At 31.3% G+C, this 23,487-nt stretch overlaps 1 protein-coding gene and 1 non-coding gene across 2 annotated transcripts; both read right to left on the bottom strand.

The window, feature by feature from the left end:
* Positions 1-1,802: 1,802 nt before the first annotated feature.
* On the bottom strand, positions 1,803-9,495 carry LOC129311732 (callose synthase 12-like). The gene is made up of 2 exons (XM_054954162.1): positions 4,012-9,495; positions 1,803-2,138 (listed from the first exon to the last, which is right to left on the bottom strand). The coding sequence occupies exon 1, from the start codon at positions 9,335-9,337 to the stop codon at positions 4,025-4,027; it is 5,313 nt and encodes a 1,770-aa protein (XP_054810137.1). The 5' UTR covers positions 9,338-9,495; the 3' UTR covers positions 1,803-2,138; positions 4,012-4,024.
* LOC129297002 (small nucleolar RNA J33) lies at positions 6,295-6,375 on the bottom strand. Its single transcript, XR_008590086.1, has one exon. It is a non-coding gene; the product is annotated as a small nucleolar RNA J33 (small nucleolar RNA).
* Positions 9,496-23,487: the final 13,992 nt, after the last annotated feature.

Raw genomic sequence — 23,487 nt, forward strand, 5'->3', positions numbered from 1 at the left:
TTCAATTTTGTTCTTTCCACACACAAATGTCAACTGACAGATCCTTCACAATAACAAATCCACTAACATTTTAAGTTAATTAGTTGAAGTCAGAAATACAAATAACAAACTAAATAACAGTCACAAAATAAGCTTATTATTCATACCTATTCATATAACCTAGATGAAATAGTCCATCAAGCTAAGCTATATCAAAACTTTGGGGTGGAGTAGGGATCCACCTCCACGCAACTCATGTATTAGTTTCAGATAAGGCCATAAAGGATTTATTTAGGAAAAATGACAAAACAAATTTCTTTAAAAAATGCAAATAATAATATGGTCCTACAAAATATGATAATTTTTTGCAAATTCCCTGGGACCTATATGATATTAATGTATATCAGTCAATAATATTAATTTTGGATGTTATTTTCAATGAGTCTCATGTTGGTGTCTTGTTAAGTAATAAAAATTAGACTTTTTTAGCAAAAAAATAGACACATTTATTAAAAAAAATATTTTAACCAACGTTTAAAATCCCAAACTAGTTTAACCATCACTTGGTGAAAAAAAACAAGATGCCTTAGAGCATCAAACCACTTCAAAGGTTGACTCGAATTAGACCATTCAAAGTTAGAATTTGAATTGAAAACTAAAATAAAACCAAAACCCGAAATGGGTAGTGTAGAACAAGACAAATGGATGAGATCCAAGAAAAAAAAAATTAAACTTTGAAATGATTTTATCTATATAAAATGTTGGCCCTTGCATTTTTAAGAATAAAATTATAAAAAAAATAAAATTATTGTTATTATTATAGCTCAAATATTAATGTTTTAAATAACTCAAAATTACAAAAATTAAGTTGCATTGAGTTAAAATTCAAGAATCAAATTATAACTGAATTCATTGAGTTATATTATGTTAAAAGCTGAATTACAATTATTGAATTAAAAATATAAAAATTAAATGATTAATTTTATCTTTTTTTTAATTTAAAAAACAAGGTGAATTGAGTCAAACATCATAAAAACTAGGTATAATTGTATATCATGCATCCATGTTTGATTCGGGGACTGTTTGATAAGGAAACGAAATTAAGAAGTCAGCTTAAGAGAAAGAGATAAATAAGCATATAAATTTAACTAGTTAGTTGGTAAAAAATAAATAAATAGAGATTTAACTAGTTAAGACGGGAAAATAAATTACTCATTATTGATATGATAATTATTGATATGATAATTGAGGGCTCAGAGCCCCTTACATACACTAATGTTCTTTGTAATGCATCATCTTTCAAATTTTGTTTTTCTTTCTTCTTTTGATCATTAACTTCCATATACAATGTTAAGTATTTGTTTACCCAAAAAACTGGAGCATTTTGACATCTTGCAACTCAAAAAACGACACACTCTTGTACTTGTGTGTTTTTTTTTTTAAAACAATTTTTCAAAGAAAAATATCAAAATTACACAACTTTATGGTATTTTTCTTTGAAAAATCATTAAAAAAAAATACACACACACACCATTTCAATATTGCAATATCTCTCATTTTATATGGAAATTTGACAAAATATTCCAAAGGGAAATTATTTAGATGAAGTCCCATTGGAATTTTTTTTTTTTTTTTTTTACTAAACATTAGAAATTTAGAAGCCCCAAGAAAACTATCTCTAAAACCACCATTCCCGTTAAACCATTTCATTCAGGCCGTGTGTAAAAGATTAGAGTGAAATATGAAAATGCACCCCCAAAAAAACATATCAAATATAAAAAGCCATTATTCTACCAAAACTTTAGTCAATGCAAAATTGCAAATACTCCAAATCCAAGCCAGTGGACAAGATAAAAGGCTCTTCCTCTGGTTTCCAGTTGTTAGGGATGTTAAATCGCAATCAGAGTTGACTATTGACTAATTACAAAAACAAATAAAGCCACAGCAAAGAAAGAGGGGAAGAAGAGGCATTCTCCTCTCAATGAATATTAATTAACAAAAATATAATCACAACTACTAATTTCTGGCCACCAAAAAAAAAAAAAATCACAGCAACTAACACCAATATAAAATGAATGAACGTCTAAAGAAGAAAGTCTATAAACTCAATGCCTTCTGTTCTTTGTCTTCTACAGCTTCGTCTCATCCCAAATCCAAACCTGCAAACAACATGCTAACCTTAGGTTCAAAAGAAGCAAGTTCTGAACACATATTTGGAGAGGCATCTAATAAAAGCCTCTTTAGTACAGTAACCAAGATGCTTATTGCCATCCAAAAAAATACTTAAGATTACATCATTCCATGAAATTTATCGACTTAAAAAAATACTTTGGTCACAGCATTCAATTGCCAAACTAAACAACAAGAAGCAGCCTTGTCCCCTAAATGACGTTACGACGCCATTTTTCTCTACCAAAAATTGCCATGCTAAACATGTGAATCTTAGATTCCATGATTTTTATGCCTTGGTAACTTAACACCTAAAAACTCCTAAAAAGGGGGACGGAACTTCCTGCAGATACACTAACAAATAAGCTAAGGGCGCCAAAGAGGACAGAAATTAAATGCAAGAACAGCGAAAAGGTTCAAAGGATTAGAGCTCCTTGTCTAAATGAAATGGAAAAGGCAACAATAGAAGACTCTATATAGTCATACCCAAAGAAAAAAAACATGGCCATCTCAGTTAAACTGAAGTATACTTAGTTATGATATGAGTGTTTATTATTTAAAAAGCAGTCTTGCTGTTAAAGTTATCAATGACAGTGTGTAGGGATTATATTTATGAGAGGCAACTAGGGTTCTCTTCAGTTGTTTTCTTCTGTTTACTTGGGTGTTGAATTTCATTTGGTGTACCAAAGAAAAAAGAGAGAATCAGGGACCCCACAATAACACATATTTGAATAGAATCAAGAGGTTCTCCATTAGTGACAAGGTACCAGGGGGCCAACTTCACACCAGTGACTTTGCTTGACAACACAGGCATAAAACCATAATGCTCCTGAGTATATAATAGGATATTATTACTCACTCCGACCTAAATATAGGACTCTTTTTAACTAATTCACCATGATTAAGAAAATTGTTTATTAATGTGAAAAATATCTGTACCACTCTTCCACGTTTATCCCAGCATTTAATGGGATGTTTTAACTAGTAATATCTTTTTACGAAAAAAAATTGAGCATTAATTAGGGATATTTTGGTGAAAACAGTATTTAATGAAGGAGACAACATGGATGGGTTCATACATGAAGGACCAAAGCAAATTGCACAAAAGGGTCTTATATTCAATATTACTCATACAAACTCGTCCCAAAAAAAAAACACTTTCTAGCAAGAAAATGTCTATCTGATACAGATGAAGGCCTAAAATATTACTAATTCAGATACATGTATTTATGTTTTATGAGTTAACTATACATGGGGCTATATTCAGAAAACATACAATGATCCCCACTCCCCGGTTCATCGATATATCGTTCTTAAGGTTGGTAGAAGTTCAAAAGGTGTTATGTTCCCATTGAATTGAGGTGTTAGGATCTGATATTTTTAAGCTACTCATGCTCCTATTTTCAAAACAACTCAAATATCTATGCAAAGTGGGCTAAGAATACACCAGCTTATAATAAGCATGAAAGTAATGATGAAAATGACAAAAGCTTTCACCAGTCAGAAAGGAACTAGTAGGTTGGCATCACATTAATGCTCACTGATGACGGATTTAAAGGTAAAATGAGCTGTAGAAAACTACAGAACTACCTCATATCGTTCCAGCACTATACTTAACACGTGGTGATAGTATGTGTTGCCCACTTAACCATTTACACAAAGAATATAAACTGTTCGCTCATATTCAGAATCTAGACCATCAGTTGCACGAGGAAATGAACATAGTTCTGGCTTAAAAGGAAGAAGGTTTATCTGTCTGGTCAAACTTTTCTATTAACAAAAGATCCAATAACAAGAGAAGCCACACCAAAATTACGATAAATTATACAAAAATCTACACTAGAATGCATGAAAAAACATTACCTCAAGTCAAAAGTTAGCTTGCTGACTTTTTTCCTGTAATAATCTGGAATATCCGGAGGCCCCTGCTGAATGCTTCATTGAAAAGAACTCTGGTCTGCATAGACTGAAACCCTGGCAACCATGACAGCAATGCTACAGGAGCCATAACAATGACTCCAAATAATATATCATATAGACGAGCCACAGAAACAACCCCATTCCAAATGACGGATGACTGCAGAAATGGCTGGAATACCTGGGCAATCAATATAAGGCCCCAGCCTGTGGGAATGAACGCCAACATGCTTGTAAAAATATCCACAAACTTGAATTCAGTAAATTCCAGCAAGAAACTTATCACAAGTATCACAAGGATAATGACAAGGAACTGAACCAGCCGATAGTAGATATGCTCTTTTGCTGCATATTTGTTCCGTGCATATGATACTGCCACAAAAAACCCAAAGACAACAAACACATAGATCCAAGATAACAAGTATACAGCAATACTGGTACTTCCAGCAGCAATACCTAGCTGATAAACAATTCCAAACTGGAAAAAGAAGAACCGAAGGTCCAAAATTATCTCCAATAACTTTCCCCAAAGGCCAGTTACCCTTAAATGATCTTGCTCTTCACACCACCATCTTTCCCAGCTCTGTTCGGCTTTAGCAAACACACTTCCCTGGTACCAAATCCAGCTCATAAAATCATCAAAATCATAAACAGTCTTTAACCAATCAAAGCCTGAAGGATTGAACACAAATGGCGCCATAATCCATGATACAACTAGAAACCAACTAGTGATGGTCAGGGCTATATAAACAAAAGTGTCAGTTGCTACAGGGCTGTGTGATGCATAAATTATAAGAATCAGCCCCAATTCAATTGCTTTCACAAAATGGCTGCGAGCATATAGCCTATAGTTTTCTGCAAAACTCTTGTGCTCTACAACAAATCCACGACCAGTTGCCCGATACTTTGCCCCACCATGAAGGATTGTCCGGCCAAAGAAATGGCTACGAGTACCCATAGAGAATGTGTAGAAAACTGATGAAAGCTGGAGCTGCATTGTCAGGAAATCCCAGATAGCTTGAAGGAACCCATGCTCCAGGGAATTCTCCACAATCATGGGAAGGGCAGTGAAAATACCAAGCTGGATGATGAATTGCTGATTTAAAATGGTACCAAGTGCTTTATTGTTATTGCTGTTACTCTCCATAGAAGCTTCAACACCACTAAGAGCAAGATAGAGTCGTCCCCATAAAAATGCGTACACAGTCAGAACAATCATCATTGTGTTGAAAAAAAATCCCACAGTAGTGTAGAAGAACGAGAGCATACGGAAGAAATCAAGCCTATGACCCAACCTGTAGACATCTCTGCTTAAAACTTGCTCCCCATTTCCACTGGCAACCTTGGCTTCAAACATAGATATTTGATTCAACCCAACATCCCTTCCCTTTCCAACCTGAATGTATTCATGGTGTGTGACATTACCTCCACGGAGAGTGCAATTAAACCCAGCAAAAATGTCTTCACTTATGTTGATCACTCTGGAAGCTTTACTGATGCCACCTCGAGTTAAGAACCAAAACCTGTCAAACACATCTGGATGACCATAATGCATTCGGACTTTCAAAGGATTTGCCAAAACCCTCTGCCCTAAGGTTACAAAACTTGTTTCCTGAGCTGACATGAACCAAGCAAGAGAGGAAACAGAACCAGTAAAAATGTGTTCTCTAACTCCTAAAATAGTAGGTTTCCGAATCCCATAATAATGCTTGTATTCTTCTAAGAGATTCCGCATTTTAAGCGCCTCTTCAAAGTAGTTGTCCTGGTTCATGTCAATAGTCTGAACAGCATCACCCCGGCTGAAGATGATGGCATGATTTTGATTTTCTGGCTTTCCTTCTCCAAGTTTCAAGGGACCTGGCAGCTTTATACGATATATTTCAACCTCCTTATCCAATTGTTGGTCATATTTGACAAGAACAGAGTAATAATCCTTTGCATCCCTTCCAGTGGTAACCTCATCCACATAGGCAACTCGAAGAGCTTCATTATTTTTCATTAGATACAGTATTTCATCAGCATGGGGGTCCTTTTTCTGTTTTTGAGTCCCATATATCTGGCAAGCAACCACATACGTGAATTTCATCAAAGCAGTCCCATTTTCATGGCCTTTGAATAACAAACTAACAGAACTGCTGGCCCTACTTAGACTCCTAGAGGAAGGAAACCTTTCAGAGTTAATACCATCCAAACTGTCTCCCCTCATTGAACCCAGCTCACGTGAGCCTTCTCGAATGTCCATTTCTGATGCAGAATCAAGAAAAGCCAACATCTTAAGGGCCCGATAATAATACATCATTCCTCTGACAGTCCGAGACAGTGTTTGACCTCTGTAAGATGCCCAAAGCCTCAAATCTCTAAGTTTGTCGGTCCATATATCACTGTCTTTCATCATCCCCTCCCGCCGCATCCTTTCCATAAAATTCTTCCACTCATCATCAAATATAGTCTGCAAATAGTATAGGATTGAAATCCCATCTTCATTCTCAGTTCTTAGTTGTTCTTTGCTAAATAAAACGTCTTCACTGTAGTAAGGGGTCAAAACACTGAAAGCCATCATTTTCTCAACTTGAGGAGCATGGGGCATATTCATAAAAAGTGAGTTACTGAAGAATGCAATCCGCCGCCTGGCTTCAAGATTTACAGGAATGTTTTGCATTGAATCCCTGGAGGTAAGAATTGTGTGTAAGCGTCGAACCTGCCGATAGAAGTTCTCATCATTGGTGTCCGGCAGCCGAATAGCATTAGCAAAGAGTAAACCCCCTGAGGAAGCCGGATTGCATGGAGCCAAGCCATCCTCACTTAGCTGGCCAGCACTCCTTTTGTCCTTAAAAAAATCTCGCATAGCAATCTCATAAAGGGCCTGTAGGGTATTTACCAACTTGATAGAGTCTATCTGGGGCTTGTTCAATAACTCAACAAGTATAATCAGCTTGCTGTGCATCTGGGGCAGCGCAGTTGTTTTAAATGTTTTAGTGAATCGCTCAATTGCAAGTGAGTGATCAATTTCTTGAAACAAGACTGTCACAATAGAATGCTCTTCACTAATAGGTTTGATAATCTCAAGGATCAAGTGCTTGATACAATCATATACTTCAATGACAGCACAGCGCCTATACTCATTCTTGCATATCTTCTTCCAAAGCCACCTATCAGGACTATCAACTAATTCTTTGGCCTGACTAAGTGCCAGCAGCAACTCATTGCAGAGAAGAAGACATGGCCAGCGAATCACCCTGACATTCCAAGAGTTTGGTGGGAGCTCCAGCAGCTCAACCTCTCGGTCAGAGATGATATCCTCCTCCCTGAAAGATGAAATTATCTCATTCCATATCAACGCAAATTTGGTGGCCTCAACCTGGTTAGACTCAAGCTTCCTGTAGGGCTGGCCAAACCCATACCTGAGCTTCAACCTATGGATAGCATCCTTAAGCCTGTTCTTCAGTGTCCCTCTTGCATTTAACAGCTGTTCCTCTGGCATAAGATTAAACTGGATTGCACTAGCAAAAAATTGAAATCTCAATCGCAGATGTTGCATATTTCGAATCTCACCCAAGTGTGAAAACAATCCCACAGCTGCCCCAACTAAAGATGAATATATCGAATACCAAATCTGAATATCCATCAAATAGACCAAAACAACAGGAAGCCACAGAAGTCCAACAGCAAGTCTGTTGCTGTTGCGAAGAAACTCATGCCATTCATACTCAACATTCTTAAGACCCAACACTGCCTTAGATGGAGCAATCATGGGTTTAATCTGGAGGAAGTAACTGAAACAAAACTTAGTGGCAAGCACCACAATCCAGAACAAGGTGTATTTAATGTTATCTACAAGACCTTCTCTCAAGCCACGACCAACAAAAGATCTACTCTGAAACCACCAGGATAGGATGTAAAAGATTCTCCAATTTGTTTTCTCAATAAAATTTCTAACCCAAGGAATTATGAAGAGGGCTAGAGCAAGGAGCTCTGGAATGATAAAAGCAAGTGCAACCTCAAGAAAATTCACCACCCGCCTATTTGCTTCAGCTGACCACCTCCTATCTTGATGTCTTTGTGACCATATCCTCCCATAAAATACACCAAAGACAACAATCCAGACAGCAGCAACGACACATTTGAGAACCATTCTCACTCCAAGGCCCATGGTCTCCCTTGAAACCAGCTTATAATGCATCCCTGCATCAAGCAAAGACTGCAGAAACCTCAAACCACTCCAAGTGAAGAAAATTGTTAAAACTCGAACCTGTACAGTCCTATCCTCCAATGCTTGCCAAGGATATTCTTTCTGCTCCCAAGCAACAATAATGGCCGCTTGGAGAAACAGTATCAGCATCACCCAAAGCCTATCGAAACTCCGGAATAAATTCCAAAACGACCTCTGCTCCACAAAACCTGTCTTACCCACATGCTTTGCCCTACTGGATGTCACAAAGAAGTTGCTTCCAACATTGATAGGCCACTTCAGCTTCTCAAAACACCGTTTACTCCAAAAATATTCGTTTATATCATCATAATTTCTCCAAGCACTGTGAGGAGCCGTTCCATTCTTGCTATTATCTACCTCAGCCTTCATCGTTTCATAAATGGGTTTAACCACACCGTTCAGGAACCCATTCTCCCCGGTAATTGAGGGGATCACGGGCTGGCCAGTATTCTCATCTATATAATCTTCCAAGATCTTGTTCAGCTCCATGGCCATGTGATGGAAAATATAGCAGAGGCATTCCGGGACAAATCGAAGATTAGCAGCCTCACCCCAGATCAGGAGATAGAGGGAAACATAAAGCAGCTCTCGTCGCTGGTCAGAGGAGGCCCCTCGGCGATCGGAAATCCAAATGTTAGATTTCTTTCCCAAATAAGAGCACCAATTGCTGTAGTTCTTCAAGAGCTTCTTCCGGAATCTTCGCAGAACAGTACCATCCAAAATGTCGATGTTATCAGGAGGAGGGGTCAAGCGCATCTGGGCATTTGCAAGGTGAAGCACTAGGTGTTCCCGCTGGTTCCGAACATTTTCCTTCTGAAAGCCAAAGAAAAGGGCGAGCCAGTCGAGGAGGTCCATGTTAGGCAGCCATTGAGTGAAAGGGGGCTTCCGGAGGTTACCAACGGCACGAATAGCAGCCGCTGCGGCGCGTACCTCCGGGAACCGGAGAGAAGGGTGATCGGCGAGGAGATTGTGCACCGGGATGATGTTGTAAACTTCATCTTCCGGCAGCTGACGGGGCCGGCTTTGAGTGGAAGCCGGAGGGTGACGTTGGCGAAGACTCATAGCATCAGGAGCAGAGAAAAAGAGAGCGAAAAAGAAGAAGAAGAAGAGACTATGAATGGGTCATGAAAATTAAATGTTTAGGGATTCGAAAGACGGTGAAGTTTCAGTGATTTCAGGAGAGGAGAGTCGTCATGGTGGTGGTGCTGGCAGTTGGTGATTCGGTGTCTAACGGAAAAGCCCTTCATGAAAAATTTGAAGTTAATGCTAAATTATTACTAAATTCATAGAGAGTAACTCATAAAAAGAAAAAAGAAAAGAAAAGAAACGAATTCCTGTAAGAACCAAGTAGGAGGAGGTGGGGCTTCTCACGACGCCGGATGGGAAAATGTCAAAAACATCGCGTTTTTGACCAAGCAGTGAGAAAGTAGAAATTATATTATATTTATAATTTATAAATTTACGTACATAAATGTAATATATTTTTATTAAGAAACTAGTTTTTAGTGCATGTTTGGAAAACCAAAACAATCAATTTTAAAAGCTAAAACTATGATTTTATGAAAATATATCCAAACACATCTTATTATATCAAAATCAATTATGAACAAAAAAATGATTTGTAAAATAATTTATATGATTTTTGAATAAATTTGTAGAAATGTATAATTAAAAAAATGAATTGAAAAGCAAGTAATAGAAACTTATGAGATAAACATGGTTTTTGATTTATAATTAATTTTGACATGTATTGGTGTTTGGATATTTTTAAAAAAATCATAATTTTTAATTTATAATTAATTTTGATATGTATAATGAGTGTTTGTATTTTTTTAAAACATGATTTTAAATTCATAATTAATTTTAAAGAGAATTACATTCAGTCCTTCTCACAAATATCAATCATAAATAAAAACTAATATAAAATAATTTGTTATTAAAATAAAAATATTATTTATTTTTTAATAAAATTTATTATTAATTCTTATTTGTAATTTATTACCTTATGAAATCAACAATAATATCTTATGACATGAATGATTTATTATTATAATAATGAAAGTTTATTTGCTTTCCCTTGTTTCAAGGGTTCCTCACATGCAATTGAGAGCTTCTTTTTCTTTTTTCTCATATCTATTATTAAAATTCACGCCAGGCCACTGAAGGTGAAGGTGAGTGTAGGACAGGCAGTCTCAATTGCTAATAATGTTATATATATATATATATATATATAAATTAATTCGTCCTCTAAAATAAATTCAATTTATGCCAACTCAGAAAAATAAATATTTATATTATTTAAGTGCCTTTTGGTGAATCGAGAGGGGAAGGAGAAGATGAAGGGGCTTGAATGGACGAAATTGATATCCTAGGGCTTAATTTGCTTGCTAAAAGAAGGTAATAAAAATTACCCAAAAAAATTAAATAACGTAATAAAATGAAATAGAGAAATAAAAAAATAAAATAATCAAAATGTGAAGAAAAATAAGTCAATTATATTTATGAGAAAGAAAAGATAATTTAATTTATAAAATTTATAATGAGTGTGACAAGTTTCATACATATAATATTAATATTTAATTTTATTATATTTATTGAATTATGATAAGAAATGACAATTTGATTCCATCTTATTTTAATTTATGGAGTTCATTTCGTTCTCATGCCTTGTTTGCAGCGTAGCAATCAAGCGTCTTTTCAGTTTCAATATAGAAAACCAATATTATATTGGCCTCAGAATAATTTTATTATTCTCTACTATTATTGGCATTTATATTTTTTTTATTTATCTCCATTGCTTTGTCAGTCAAAGTGGGTTTCGACTTTCGAGAGGATTTCTCTTTGTTGTTTAGCTTTATGATTATAAATAATAATATGTTATAATTTTTCATTTTGCATGAAAAAAATAAACTTTAATTTTAAAAATGTGAAAAAGCAATAAAAAAAAGTTAAAAAGAGAAAGAAAAGTGAGGATGATGAAACTGAATTGGGCAGTAGTAGTTTACTAGTAAATTTCTAAAAATTTTAATTTTAATATTTAGTTTCAACAAAACTTTGATTTTCCCCCCTTCCAACAAAATTTCTGATAATCTATAACATATCTTCATTTTTTCAATACCCATTCTTTATAACGATTGTTCCTGAAAAAAAAGCTAACCTATCTTTGATGTTTTCCCACTAAATCTCCAAATATTTCCAACCTATATTTGATTTTTTTTTTTTTAGTGTCCATCATTAGTATTTTCCCTATGTTATCCTTTTTAAGGATTATTATTGAAAAATCAACCTTCATTTTATCATTCTTAAATTAAATCTAAAAAAATTCAAACTATCTTTAATGTGAAAAAATAAAGGATTTTATTTTTCAAAAATTTATAAAATATTTGATCTTTAAGTGTCATTAAAAGCTTTTAAATATCCTCGAAAGTAATTTATTTTCATTTTAAAATGTTCAAATCTCATTTTTTTTTCATTTTAAAATATGAAAAAGCAATGCAAGAAGTTGGAAGAAGAGGGTGAAGTTGGATGAAGTGGGCAGAGGGTAGCGCGGAATATCAAATTTTGATATTTCATTTAAAAAATGTATTTATGTCAAATTCAATAAATACTTACATTTTTTAAATAAATTTTTATAGAATGTACAATTAAAAACCAATCATATGAGAAGATTTGCATTAGTTGTGAACAACAAAGAGGAGATATTTTTGAGAAGCTCAGCAACGCCACATCATTTATTTATAATCTGTTTAATAAAAATACGATATTAAAATGATATTAAATATAAATTAATTATGGCATTAGTGATAGTAGGAAAATAAAATGTAAGAAATTAAATATATATTCTATTATAAAATAATGTCATGTAAGATTTTATTTAAATAAATTGAAACATTTATTTAAAAACTTATTTTGTTAGTTATTCACAGAGAAAGTTATCAAACTCTATAATTGATTCTTCGAGGTTAACATTTTTACATTTATAATTTATAAAATCATGTCAATTCACTTATAAACTTAAATTAAATACAAACTTGATTAAACTTACTAGTTTATCTCTAAATTTATCGTTTTTATATTTTTAATTCATAAAATCATGTCAATTATTCATAAATTTAAACTAGATGCAAGTTTGATTAGACTTGTTAAGTTCATCAAATTTTTTCTTTTTCAAGTTAAGTAAGTTAATTATGTACTACGAAAAATTTAATTCATAAAAGTTATAAGACTTAATAAAAAACTTAAAACAAAAAATATCAAAAATAAATTTCCCTATTTTAAAATATCTATGTCTTATATGACATTTTATTAACGTAGATGGATTTAATTTTAATGACTTATATTTTAATATATTTAAATTAAATTACAGTCATATTTTATATTTTACTTATTTAATAATAATTTTTTGATAAATTTTTATTAATAGAGATAAACTTTTATAAGTTTACAATTCAAATTTATAATTTAAGTTTACATTTTTATCACAAGTTTATTTCAACTCGTAAGTTTAATAATTTTTCTCGTAGCTGCATTTTTGGATTTCAATCATAGAAAATCATGGTTAATTAGTTATATTATACTCTTTTCATTTAAAAATGTAAGACATTTTTTGAGGAGTTTGATATTCAAAAATATAAAGTATTTTTAGTTTTTGAGATGTAATCATTGCTTTTTTTTCAAAAGTACCCCTATTAATAATGACTTTATATTTATTGTAGGGTGTTTAATAAGGATAAATATGAAAATATAGGGTTAGTTGAAAAGTACGTAACTACTTTATTAGAGTGAGATTCGATTAAAAATACCTTACATTTTTAAACAGAGGGAATATAATTGATTCCAGTATCTTCTCTTTTCCACAAATTTTCTTTTACTTTAGGTTTTTCCCCTTCTATGTATTTCCCTTTCTTTGAACCCTAATTCTAGATGTCTTCACTTGAAATTTTAGGGGCTGTTTAAAATTATTTTTATTTTATTATTTTAAGAATTAATGTTTTGTAAAACATGTTTTGAAAATAAAAAATAGTAAAATAGATATTTTTTCATTCTCCCTGTTCTCCAGAACAATAATCTTGAAATACTTAAAAGTTATTTTTATTTTTCTATTCTTTAAAATAATATTTTATTTTTTTATTCTTCAAAATACTTTTTAAAAATACATTATAAAATATAATTTTTTATTTTTTTATTCTAAATAATTAAAAAATTATTTTTAAAAGAGGTTGTCAAACAGACCTTAAAATTACTTGTGATCTTTTTATATGTTCTTTTTATATTTTTAGTATAATTTTTTTAAATTAAAAAAAGAAAAGTAAGACTGTAAGAGTAGCTCGGCGGACACGCCACGCGGACGCAAGTTGGAATTAAATTTGAAAGCAAAGTGGCGGGCGGCATGGTTCTGTCTCCGGTGGGCCCCACATTCCGATTCATCTTTTTAACCGTTAAGCACTTTTGTCCGGATTTTATTTCTTTGGGACCAAAGACCGATCAACCATATAATGGGACAAACAAGGACCCACAGGCCTCGGATGAGAATTAAATGAAATTTTATCCAAAATTTTGAATAATTTAAAGTTAAAAGTTTTTTTATCTTTATTCAGGTGAATTTTTTTTAATTTTAAATTTTTTAAATAATATTTTTATTTACAAAATGAGAGTTAAATAAATACTATATTTATTTTAAACTCTTTAACTATTAATAACTCATTAATATCATTACGAAATTATAGTATTAATAAGTTATCTAGAAAAACCTTATACATGGAACAAATTAAATAAACATCTAATAGTTTTTTTATCAAATAAACTTATTTTAAATTTACATTTAAATATTAATAAAAAAAAGAAACAATTTTTGATGGATTTTATTTTTTTTCATGAATATACCATCTCGTAATAAATTAAATAAAAACAAATTTTAGATTAATAATTGTGGTATCCTTATTTAAAGTTTTGATAAATTGTTATAATAAAAATCATAAATGGAGAATTATCTAATGAAAATTTCGAAGGGAAAGTTTCAGCAAAAGACCCCATAAGGGTTTACTTTTAAATCAAGACCAATATAACCTAAAATTACACCACAAAACTAAGGGATTAAAAATTTAAAAATAAAAATTCAGCGGAAATGATTAAAATACCCTTTATTTTTTAAAATATGAAGTGAAATTGTTAAAAACGCTAACTTAACTTATCATTTTATTAATGCATACTTATTAATTCACTAATAAAAGTTGTTACTCCCTTTTACATGTTTAATTTTGTTGACTTGTTATAATATGAAGTGGACTTATTAATAGTATCATAACTTGTCATTTTAGTAATGTGTCCATGTGAATTCATTGATAATACTTTATATATATATTTCTTTCGTTAAAAAATATAAGATATTTGTAATTGAATCTCATCCTTCAATAAAGTAATTACTTACTTTTTAACTAACCTTATCTTTACATATTTACTCTTTATTAAACACCCTATAATAAATATAAAGTCATTATCAATAGGGATATTTTTTATAAAAAATTAATAATTATATTTTAAAAGACTAAAAATGCTTTATATTTTTTAATATTTAATTTTTTAAAAAGATTTTTTTGAATGGAGCAAGTATATATTTGGTAAAACATTTTTTACATATTTAAACTTGATATCTGTGAAATACCTTCTATAAGATCCTTCTCTAATAATCTCCCAGTTTTGAAAAAATAAATGATTCTCCATTGTATAGTCAAACGAGGTTTTGATTAACGTGTATAGAAATCGGATCTCCAAGTCAACCACATGCCAGCGTCACGTTTCTTGCCAGCTTTGCAAGTTGCTGATTTGAATGCAAAATTTGTCAATGGCGGTGTGGTAGATGCCATTTCAACCAAATCCCAACTACAGTTTAATTTAATAGCTTCTTTAAAATATATTTGTTTTTTCCGGTTCTATTTATACGATATAAAGAATTTTTTTTTTGTTCTATTCATAAAGTATGTTATTGACATTTTATTATACGTTTTTCACCTCATACATTAAAATATATATTTAACAATAATAAAATTAAAAATTTATTACATTTTTAGACAGGATTAATGTTTTTCAATATTTTTCTTAATTTGAATGAGACTTTGATTCCTTGATCCGTAAGACTTTTTAATGCTTGAATTACAATTGAAACTTCATAGTTGCAACTATTTTTATCTATATTTCTAACCCGTCTTTTGTCAAAATTGTTTGGAATTTAATTATTATCAATTTTTTGGCCAAACTAACTATTATTGAATTATTTTTTTTTTTTTTGGAAATTTAAGTATTACATCTGCAGCTTCTATGTGACTTCTGTTTCTGTTGATAATGACATGGGCCAGTAAAATTTTTGCACTTCAATTTCATAAGCCCATTATATATTGGACTTTTCTCTATTTTCCAAGTTTGTTATTTTTATTTTGGCCCAAATTCCAAGTTTGTTATTGGGCCCAGAAATCCAATTCAGTAATCAAATCTAAGAAAGTTCCTTTCCGTACTTTTTTAAAAATTGGATTGGACAACTCGACTGTGTTAGTTTAGCGCATAACCTTAAATTTTATTTGGTTATTAAAAAAAATAAAATGAAATTAATTGAAAAAATTAAAATTAAAAGAAACTAAATAATTTTTTCCGAATGAAGTAAATTATTTTTTCATGAATATATTCACTTATTTCATTTAATTATCTTATTTTTACTTTTATTTTTTCTATCAATTTTATATCATTCATTTTTAATAAGTAAATGGAATTTTAGTTTTTTTTTTTTCAATATATAAGTATTGGCTTATTGAAAGCCATTAGTGACCGAACTACATTCATGTCAAGGACCATGCCCCTCCGTCTCTCCTTTTCTATTCTAAGTACTCCCTCCGATTAAAAAATATAAGCAGTTTTTGAACTCATTTTCAAAAAACATATATATAATATTTTCTTTTACTCCTAATCCCAATTACTACTAAAGAACTCATTTCTATAAAAAATATATGTTGTTTTTTTTTATTTTAATCCCAATTACCAATGCATTATATAATAAGTGAGAGATACATTAGATATCTAAGTTAATAAATATAAGGGATAAAGTGGAGAATTGTTTTTATATATATACTAAGTTGTTAATATTTTGAACCCAGATTAATTAAGAAAAAATATTTATATTTTGAAAATATTTGTTGTAGGAGTCTATATAGTTCAAAGTGTGACGCTGCAATAGGATGGGGTAAAAATCAAACGCATTATGACAGTAATGAAACACCCATTTGTGAAAAGCACAGAGCCATAAACACCTATGTGGAGTAGTTTTAATTTCTGTTATTTTTAATATAAATTATCGAGTGAGATATCAATTATAGAATGAGATTTTATAACTTTTGAGTGTCCCCAGAGATTAACATAAGAAAATTATATTATACGCATATGTGTGTATTAAGATATGCAAATATATATATATATATATATATATATTCTTTATAATTTTCTTTAAATTAATATATTAGATATATAGATTCATATTTTGTTTTTTAAAATATTATATATTTATACATGTATAATTTATTATATGACATTTTTAAATTATAAACTTATTTATAAAAAAATTATGATACATATTTAGGGTGCATTTGGTTCAAGAAAAGGGGAGAGAAGAGGAAAGTTTTAATGTTATCTTTATTTGGTTTTGTTAAAAGGGAGGAAAGAGAAGGAGAGTGAAGGGATTTGTAATAATCTATTGTTTGGTTAAGAAGGAAATTAGAGGGGCTAACTGATTTACTATTATATCCTTTCATGTGAAATTTATATATTTAAATTAGTCTTTATGTAAATTAATTTTACATCCTGATCCAAATTGAATAGTTGAGATAATCTTACACCTTGAACCCCTCATAATAATTACTTCAATTGTACCAACTTTTTTTTTTAAAAAATTATGGAGGTGCATTATTTTATTTGTTAATTCTCAATTTAATTTTAATATTTTTAAACAATCATCTGCTTCCCCGGACCTTGGTGGTTCACTACTATTATTTGCTTGAATCTTCTTGGATATGGTCAAGATAAGGGGCGACAGTGGGAGTGTGTTCACTCATCAATTGTGCACACAAACATGACAAAGGAAAGGGACGATGAAGGGAAGCCAACCTGATGAAGAAGGGTCGACAATGAGACGCAACTAATTACAACGAGACAAGTTGAGTCTGGAAGAATGAAGAAGAGGGCACACATTGCTGATGCTGATAGTGACAATGAGATGGTGAGAAGGATGAATGGGAGGACATGGGTGACTATTTTGGAAGAAGAATCTCATAGATGCCGAGGGACATTTTTACGTGGGAGGTTTTGTAAATATTGCCTATATTATAAAATCGAATTGAATAAACAGCCTAATGTTCATTATATTTTACATTATAATTGATTTATTATATTTATCAATAATATACTGTTATATATATTAATGATAAATCCATTATATATCAACAATTCTTTGTATATTACTATGAATTGGTTATACTTTTAAATTTTTTAAAAATTTAGTTCATATTTTTTAAATATAAGATTTGTTTTATTCAATGGGTCAATTTATCCTTATATATATATATATATATATATATATGGACATAACCCATCCCCCGTTAGAAATGCAAGTCGCCTTGGCTGATGTGTGTGTATTATATAAAAGTATGAGGCCAACGTGCTGAAAAAGCTAAGGGTTCTTTTTCTTCCTTATCGTCGCAAGTTGGTTTGTGGGAGATGTCGGAGCAATGAAGTGAAAGTTAGTTTATCATCTCTATATTTTATTTTCAGTGTTTTGGTTTTTATATTTTTTATTTTTATTATTTTAAGTCCCTTAATGAATAAAGTATAGGAACTTTGAAGGAACATACAATAATAAAAAATAAAAGTATAGGGATCAAAAATATTAAAAGTAAAGTACAAAGACTAATAATAAAATGTGAGTAAAGTATAGGGATCTAAAATTATATTTTTTTTTTTAAAAAAAGGCTTCGTATTTTATGAGGGAAAAAACTACTCCCTTCCTTGCACCATAATTTTCTTCCATTTTGAATTAAGTCTCTATAATTTATTTTTTTTATCAAGCCTTGATAATTGAGCCACTAGATATATTAATTTACGTGTTTGGACCAAAATCAGCATGTTAAGCCTAAGAAGAGTAATTGGTCAAGGCCCCAATCCAATTTTAAGATAACTGATTAGCCTTGTATGTTCAAAGATCGATATAGTAATAAATTCAAAGTATTTCAGATCGAATTTAGAAGAAGACAATGATCTTCGTTATTTAAGAAAATAAATAAGAATTTTGTTTGGAAAATATTTAATAATTAAATAAAGAAAATAAATAAGAAAATCGATAAAAGCAATGAACCAATCAATCAAACAAGCAATACGAATTAGGATTCACTTATCAAGATGGATTATCCTAATTCAATTAATTATCTTCCTTTCTTTTATAGTGACAACTATTTTTAAGGTGTCCTAATTACCTTTCAGTATATTAGAATGTATTTAATTAGAGTTAAATCTAGTTCTTATTAAATTCTACTCTCTAATTAAGTCATAAAGTTACAATCTAAGCCATCACAAAGTCTTAAATTATTTCTAATTTAGTTATCTGTGTTTATCTCTAGGTCTTGGTAATTTCTTTACCTTTCACTTCATCAAAATACCAGACAATCTATATAGGCATCTATATAAAGAGTAATTAAAATGAGATAGATAAATATAAAAACAAATATAAATTTTATAGGCAAAAATTATTATTCAACAAGAAAAATAATTGAAACCAAATAAAGAAAAATAATATCCCAGCCATACTACTCTCTACTTTGACTGAAAATTGAGCAAGAACTTGTAAATTTAAAGCTACAATCCTAGATATAAAGTATAAACAAAAATCTAAAGAAGAAGATAAGAGAGAAAATCTTCCAACTTAGAAGGCTCCTCCAGACTCCACAACGTGCCTTCTAACCTTCAAATATGGGATTAGATGTGTTAAGAGGCTTTTGAAAGGTTTATTTATAATAAATTCATCTTTCTTGGGCTTAGAATCCATCTAGATCATGTCTAAATCTTATCTTATTCTTTAATATATAATATTTAATTCTCCTGATTATCTCCTTTTCTTTCTTTTATCTAAGTGGTTTACTCTTTTTTCTTGCATAAAAAAGAAGAAGATATGAATAGATTTTATATTAAAAATTCTTCTTTATCTTATAATTAAATGACAAGAGAAAAATATATATAAATTAATTAAATAGGTATAAAATATTAATAAATATAATCAAATATAAAATAAGATAAATACCTAATTATATAGAAAATATGCCCTTATCAATAATCTACGCCGAACAGCAAACTGACCTCATGAATGTAAGCAGAATGCCACATTTAGGAAGTCAGTGGTTTAGTTTCATTCACTCCACCCACTACCCAAGTTTCTCTGTGCATTCACTCTTGCCATCGCACACAGTGAAGCACATCCTTAGTCAATAAATGGCGCAAACAGTTTTTTTTTCTTTAAAGCCTAAATTCAAATTTAAAGAATCATGGCGTTGCCATTTTCTTAAAAGTAGGCAACAAGAGGATAATTAAAGGATTCTCAACACTGCCAAACTTACTAAGACTTGGCAACACAAAACACTAATCTTGACCTTGCATCGTCGTACTTCACCCAGCGCAAGCCTTTTCATCTTTGAAAACCTTCTTCTTGGGCCGGTTTGTAAAAGAGTGCCTTAAATTAGGACTTAGATCATTACACTAACCATGGTTAATCAAGGACTAATCCAAAAGGGTTATCCTATAGAGATTAACCTAAACAAATTCTTAACATATATTTTTACAACTATTTAAAACAAAAATTTCAAGTCTTTAAAATATTTTAAGAGTTCACATCATTCAATTAAACCTATGTAGAAACATGATTAAGAAATACATCTCAAGATAGGAGAAAAACTCCCCTTTATTTTCTCTCTATGTCCTACTCGACATAATATATATATTCACCAACATAACCCTTAGCCATTCAAACGTTTCCATAACTGGCAGCAGAAGGTCAAAGTCTCAATCACATTTATCACAATAATTATCAACTAGTCATTATACTCTATATATCATCTATTCATCAATAGCTCATCACATGCATAAATTTTCCTTTTTATTCACATATACTTAATATTAACCACTCACCTTTGGACACTAAAACAATATTTCAGTTCTCAAATCATGTATATAATAACTATTTTCACTTACACAAATATTTTAGCCTATTAATATAAATATAAACACCAAACCACATTTTCAAGGGCCTCAAATACATTTCCACCCAACATAAAACCCATAATGCAAGTAGATTAACAATATATTGTCCTAGTTGGCAATATCATAAACTAAATATGCATATCAAAATAAAAAGAAAAAGGCCTAAAGAAGTAATTATGATTACTTAGCCTAAAATAAGGGGTGAGTACAACCATTCAGTAACCAAAGTACGTCTAAGTTATATGAATGCATGATAATTAATTATAAATGCAAGTGGCTAAAAAAATTCATCAAGATGACCATGTAAATAATCAAATCAAGATCATACTAATCACAATAATATCTAACTCATGTGAATAATCTCAAGAATAAAATTAAGGACAAAACTGGCACGATTGCCCACAAGTACTAAATATTCATATAAAATTGGCATAAGTGGCCACTTATATATTATCCACAAATTTACCATACATTCTCATTTTCACAATTACAATCATAGTCTCAAACATAGCCATTAATGACTCAAATGACATGATAATAATAATATGCATGATTAATTTCTTCCTTATATCCCCCCTTGTTTCCTCTAACATGAAATCCGTAGGCCAACAACTGGAAGGGATTATCCATGTGGTGAGACTACCTAAAACCTTAATCATATCGTAAGGGGCTACTGGGCTTGGGTTATCTTATTTACTTATAAACATGATTTCCTTCAAATCACACACTATGGGGTATCATACCCAAGATTAACTTTACCCAAAACTTCAGATAGGTTAGTAGGGTTAGGTCCCTTAATAGAAATAATGCTACAGTACCCTACAAGATAAGTAATGGCTATAACCCTTAAGATTATTGGTTAATAGCTAAGTATCATATGGATTTTACACAACCTCTAGCTCCTTCACTAAGGCAAACTCTCACCATATGATCATGTTCATAAGAAATGCATTTCAATAATTTATATGTATAATTCACAATTACCAAAATGTTTCCTCAATTTTCAAACTCAACAAACATTAAGAATCATCATATCTTTATCATGTCTCATGCATCAATTTTTCATGTTATCACATAAATCACATTAGCAGCATATAAAAACTCAACATGCTCATACATAATTCATCACTATGTACAATCCAAAATTTATAATTAAGAGTGCATACATCATCATCAACCTTCAATCTCATTACTTAAATCATGTCACAATTAATTTGGTCACAAATTATAGGATCTCAACAAAGCCATAATATGCATTACAAATAACAATTCAAGATTTGGACACACACACACACACACTCATTTGTTTTATAAACATAAATAATTAATTGACACACAAATGCATAAAATAGATTTTTCCTTAGTTACCTCAACCTTTGAGAGGTCAAAGGTTACCCCTCAAATTACAACACTTTCAAAGATTTTGAAAGTTTGATTGGTGCTAACTAACAATTAATCTACATTTAAATCACATCACAATGTGTTAATAATATTATTAATCCAATTTTCACTCATATTCCAACATATAGTTGTGCAAAAGCATTTCATTTCATTGCTGTCTAATCTAACCCGAGACAAACTCAGTCATGTTCGGTACAAAAAAAATTGATCTTTCAAGACCAAAAAGATTAAAAAGATCAAACTCTTTCTTTAGGTTGGATTGGACAAGAGACTAAGCATCTAGACCACTTGGTCAGGTTCGGTCTTATAAACTTATTTAATATAATTATTGTTTGGACTAAAACATAAAATGTCATTCAAATAGATTACAGGGTTAGTTATGCTGAGTAACTGAAGTGTCTAGCCCAATATAAACAAAAGGGGCCAGCCTCAATACTTGATAAAGGCCACAATGAATAAACCTACTAAAATCCCATCATCTGCAAACATTAGACCGTTGGCATGAAAGATGATCTCAAGTAATACTAAAATCTACAGGCTTCATGCCCAAGTATCTTGGTAAATAGGCTGATTACCAAAATGGAGAGTGTGGGATAAAGATCGTGTCATGAGTTTTGTGAGATTCCTAATTTTTTGGCAAAACGTGCTAGGTCTTAAGAAAGATCACAACTCTGATACTATAATTAGAAGATAAAGATATAGAAAAAACTAGTCAACACTCAATTAAAAACTCACACTTACACTTTTTAACCTTTTAGTTTAACAGTTAATCTTTTAGTTTAGACTTATAAATTTTTCTCATTTCAATAAAATTAAACACTTGTTCTACCAAAGCCTTATATCTTTTTACATTCGAGTGAATTGTGGTAAGAGAGCTTGTGACCCTTTTCTTATTAATAGAGACTCAGCGTCTCTAGCATGCTTAGTATTTGTTATTCACCACGAACAATTTTTGGCATGCTCGGTGGGACTTGTGTAACAAAGATGGCAAGGACTCAAAAAGATAAAAAGATTGATAAAATAGATGCTAGTTCTCACAAAGCAAAAGGAACCTCTGTGCACACAGGGTTAGAACACTTATTATTGGATGTTGAGGCGACTGAACGTCGTGAGCACATAATGCCGATGTTGATAGGTAGCAGCAGCATAAGCCCTGGCTTAAAGCCAAGAAGTGGACAAGCTAACCCATTGATCATATCCAACGATCCTGTGGCAGAAGTGCTATGGGGGATTCAAGACTGGATGGATAAGCAGCTGGAAGAGAACTAAAGGTTCTTTACACTATCCTTGAAAATGTCAGAACGCAAGGAGAAGGAACGACAGTAGATCATGATGTAGGCTTTGCATAACAGCATGAAGAACATAGCCTTATTATTGAGAAGCACTCCTCTGAAAGTAGGCTCAAGTTTAGGGTCACTTGGAGGGCAACAAGCAGGAATCAATATAGGTATTGGCTATCAGGGCCAACCACTTATAAGAGACATCCCTAACCCTTAAATATTTTCTCACACTAATCCTTTAAGTAATCATTT

Source organism: Prosopis cineraria, unplaced genomic scaffold (genome assembly GCF_029017545.1).
Source record: "Prosopis cineraria cultivar Desert tree isolate PC_DT_omini unplaced genomic scaffold, ASM2901754v1 PC1, whole genome shotgun sequence".
NCBI lineage: Eukaryota > Viridiplantae > Streptophyta > Magnoliopsida > Fabales > Fabaceae > Prosopis > Prosopis cineraria.

What these genes read in the sequence shown, in the direction of transcription:
- LOC129311732 (XM_054954162.1), bottom strand. Translation starts at nt 9,337, where the DNA reads ATGAGTCTTCGCCAACGTCACCCTCCGGCTTCCACTCAAAGCCGGCCC.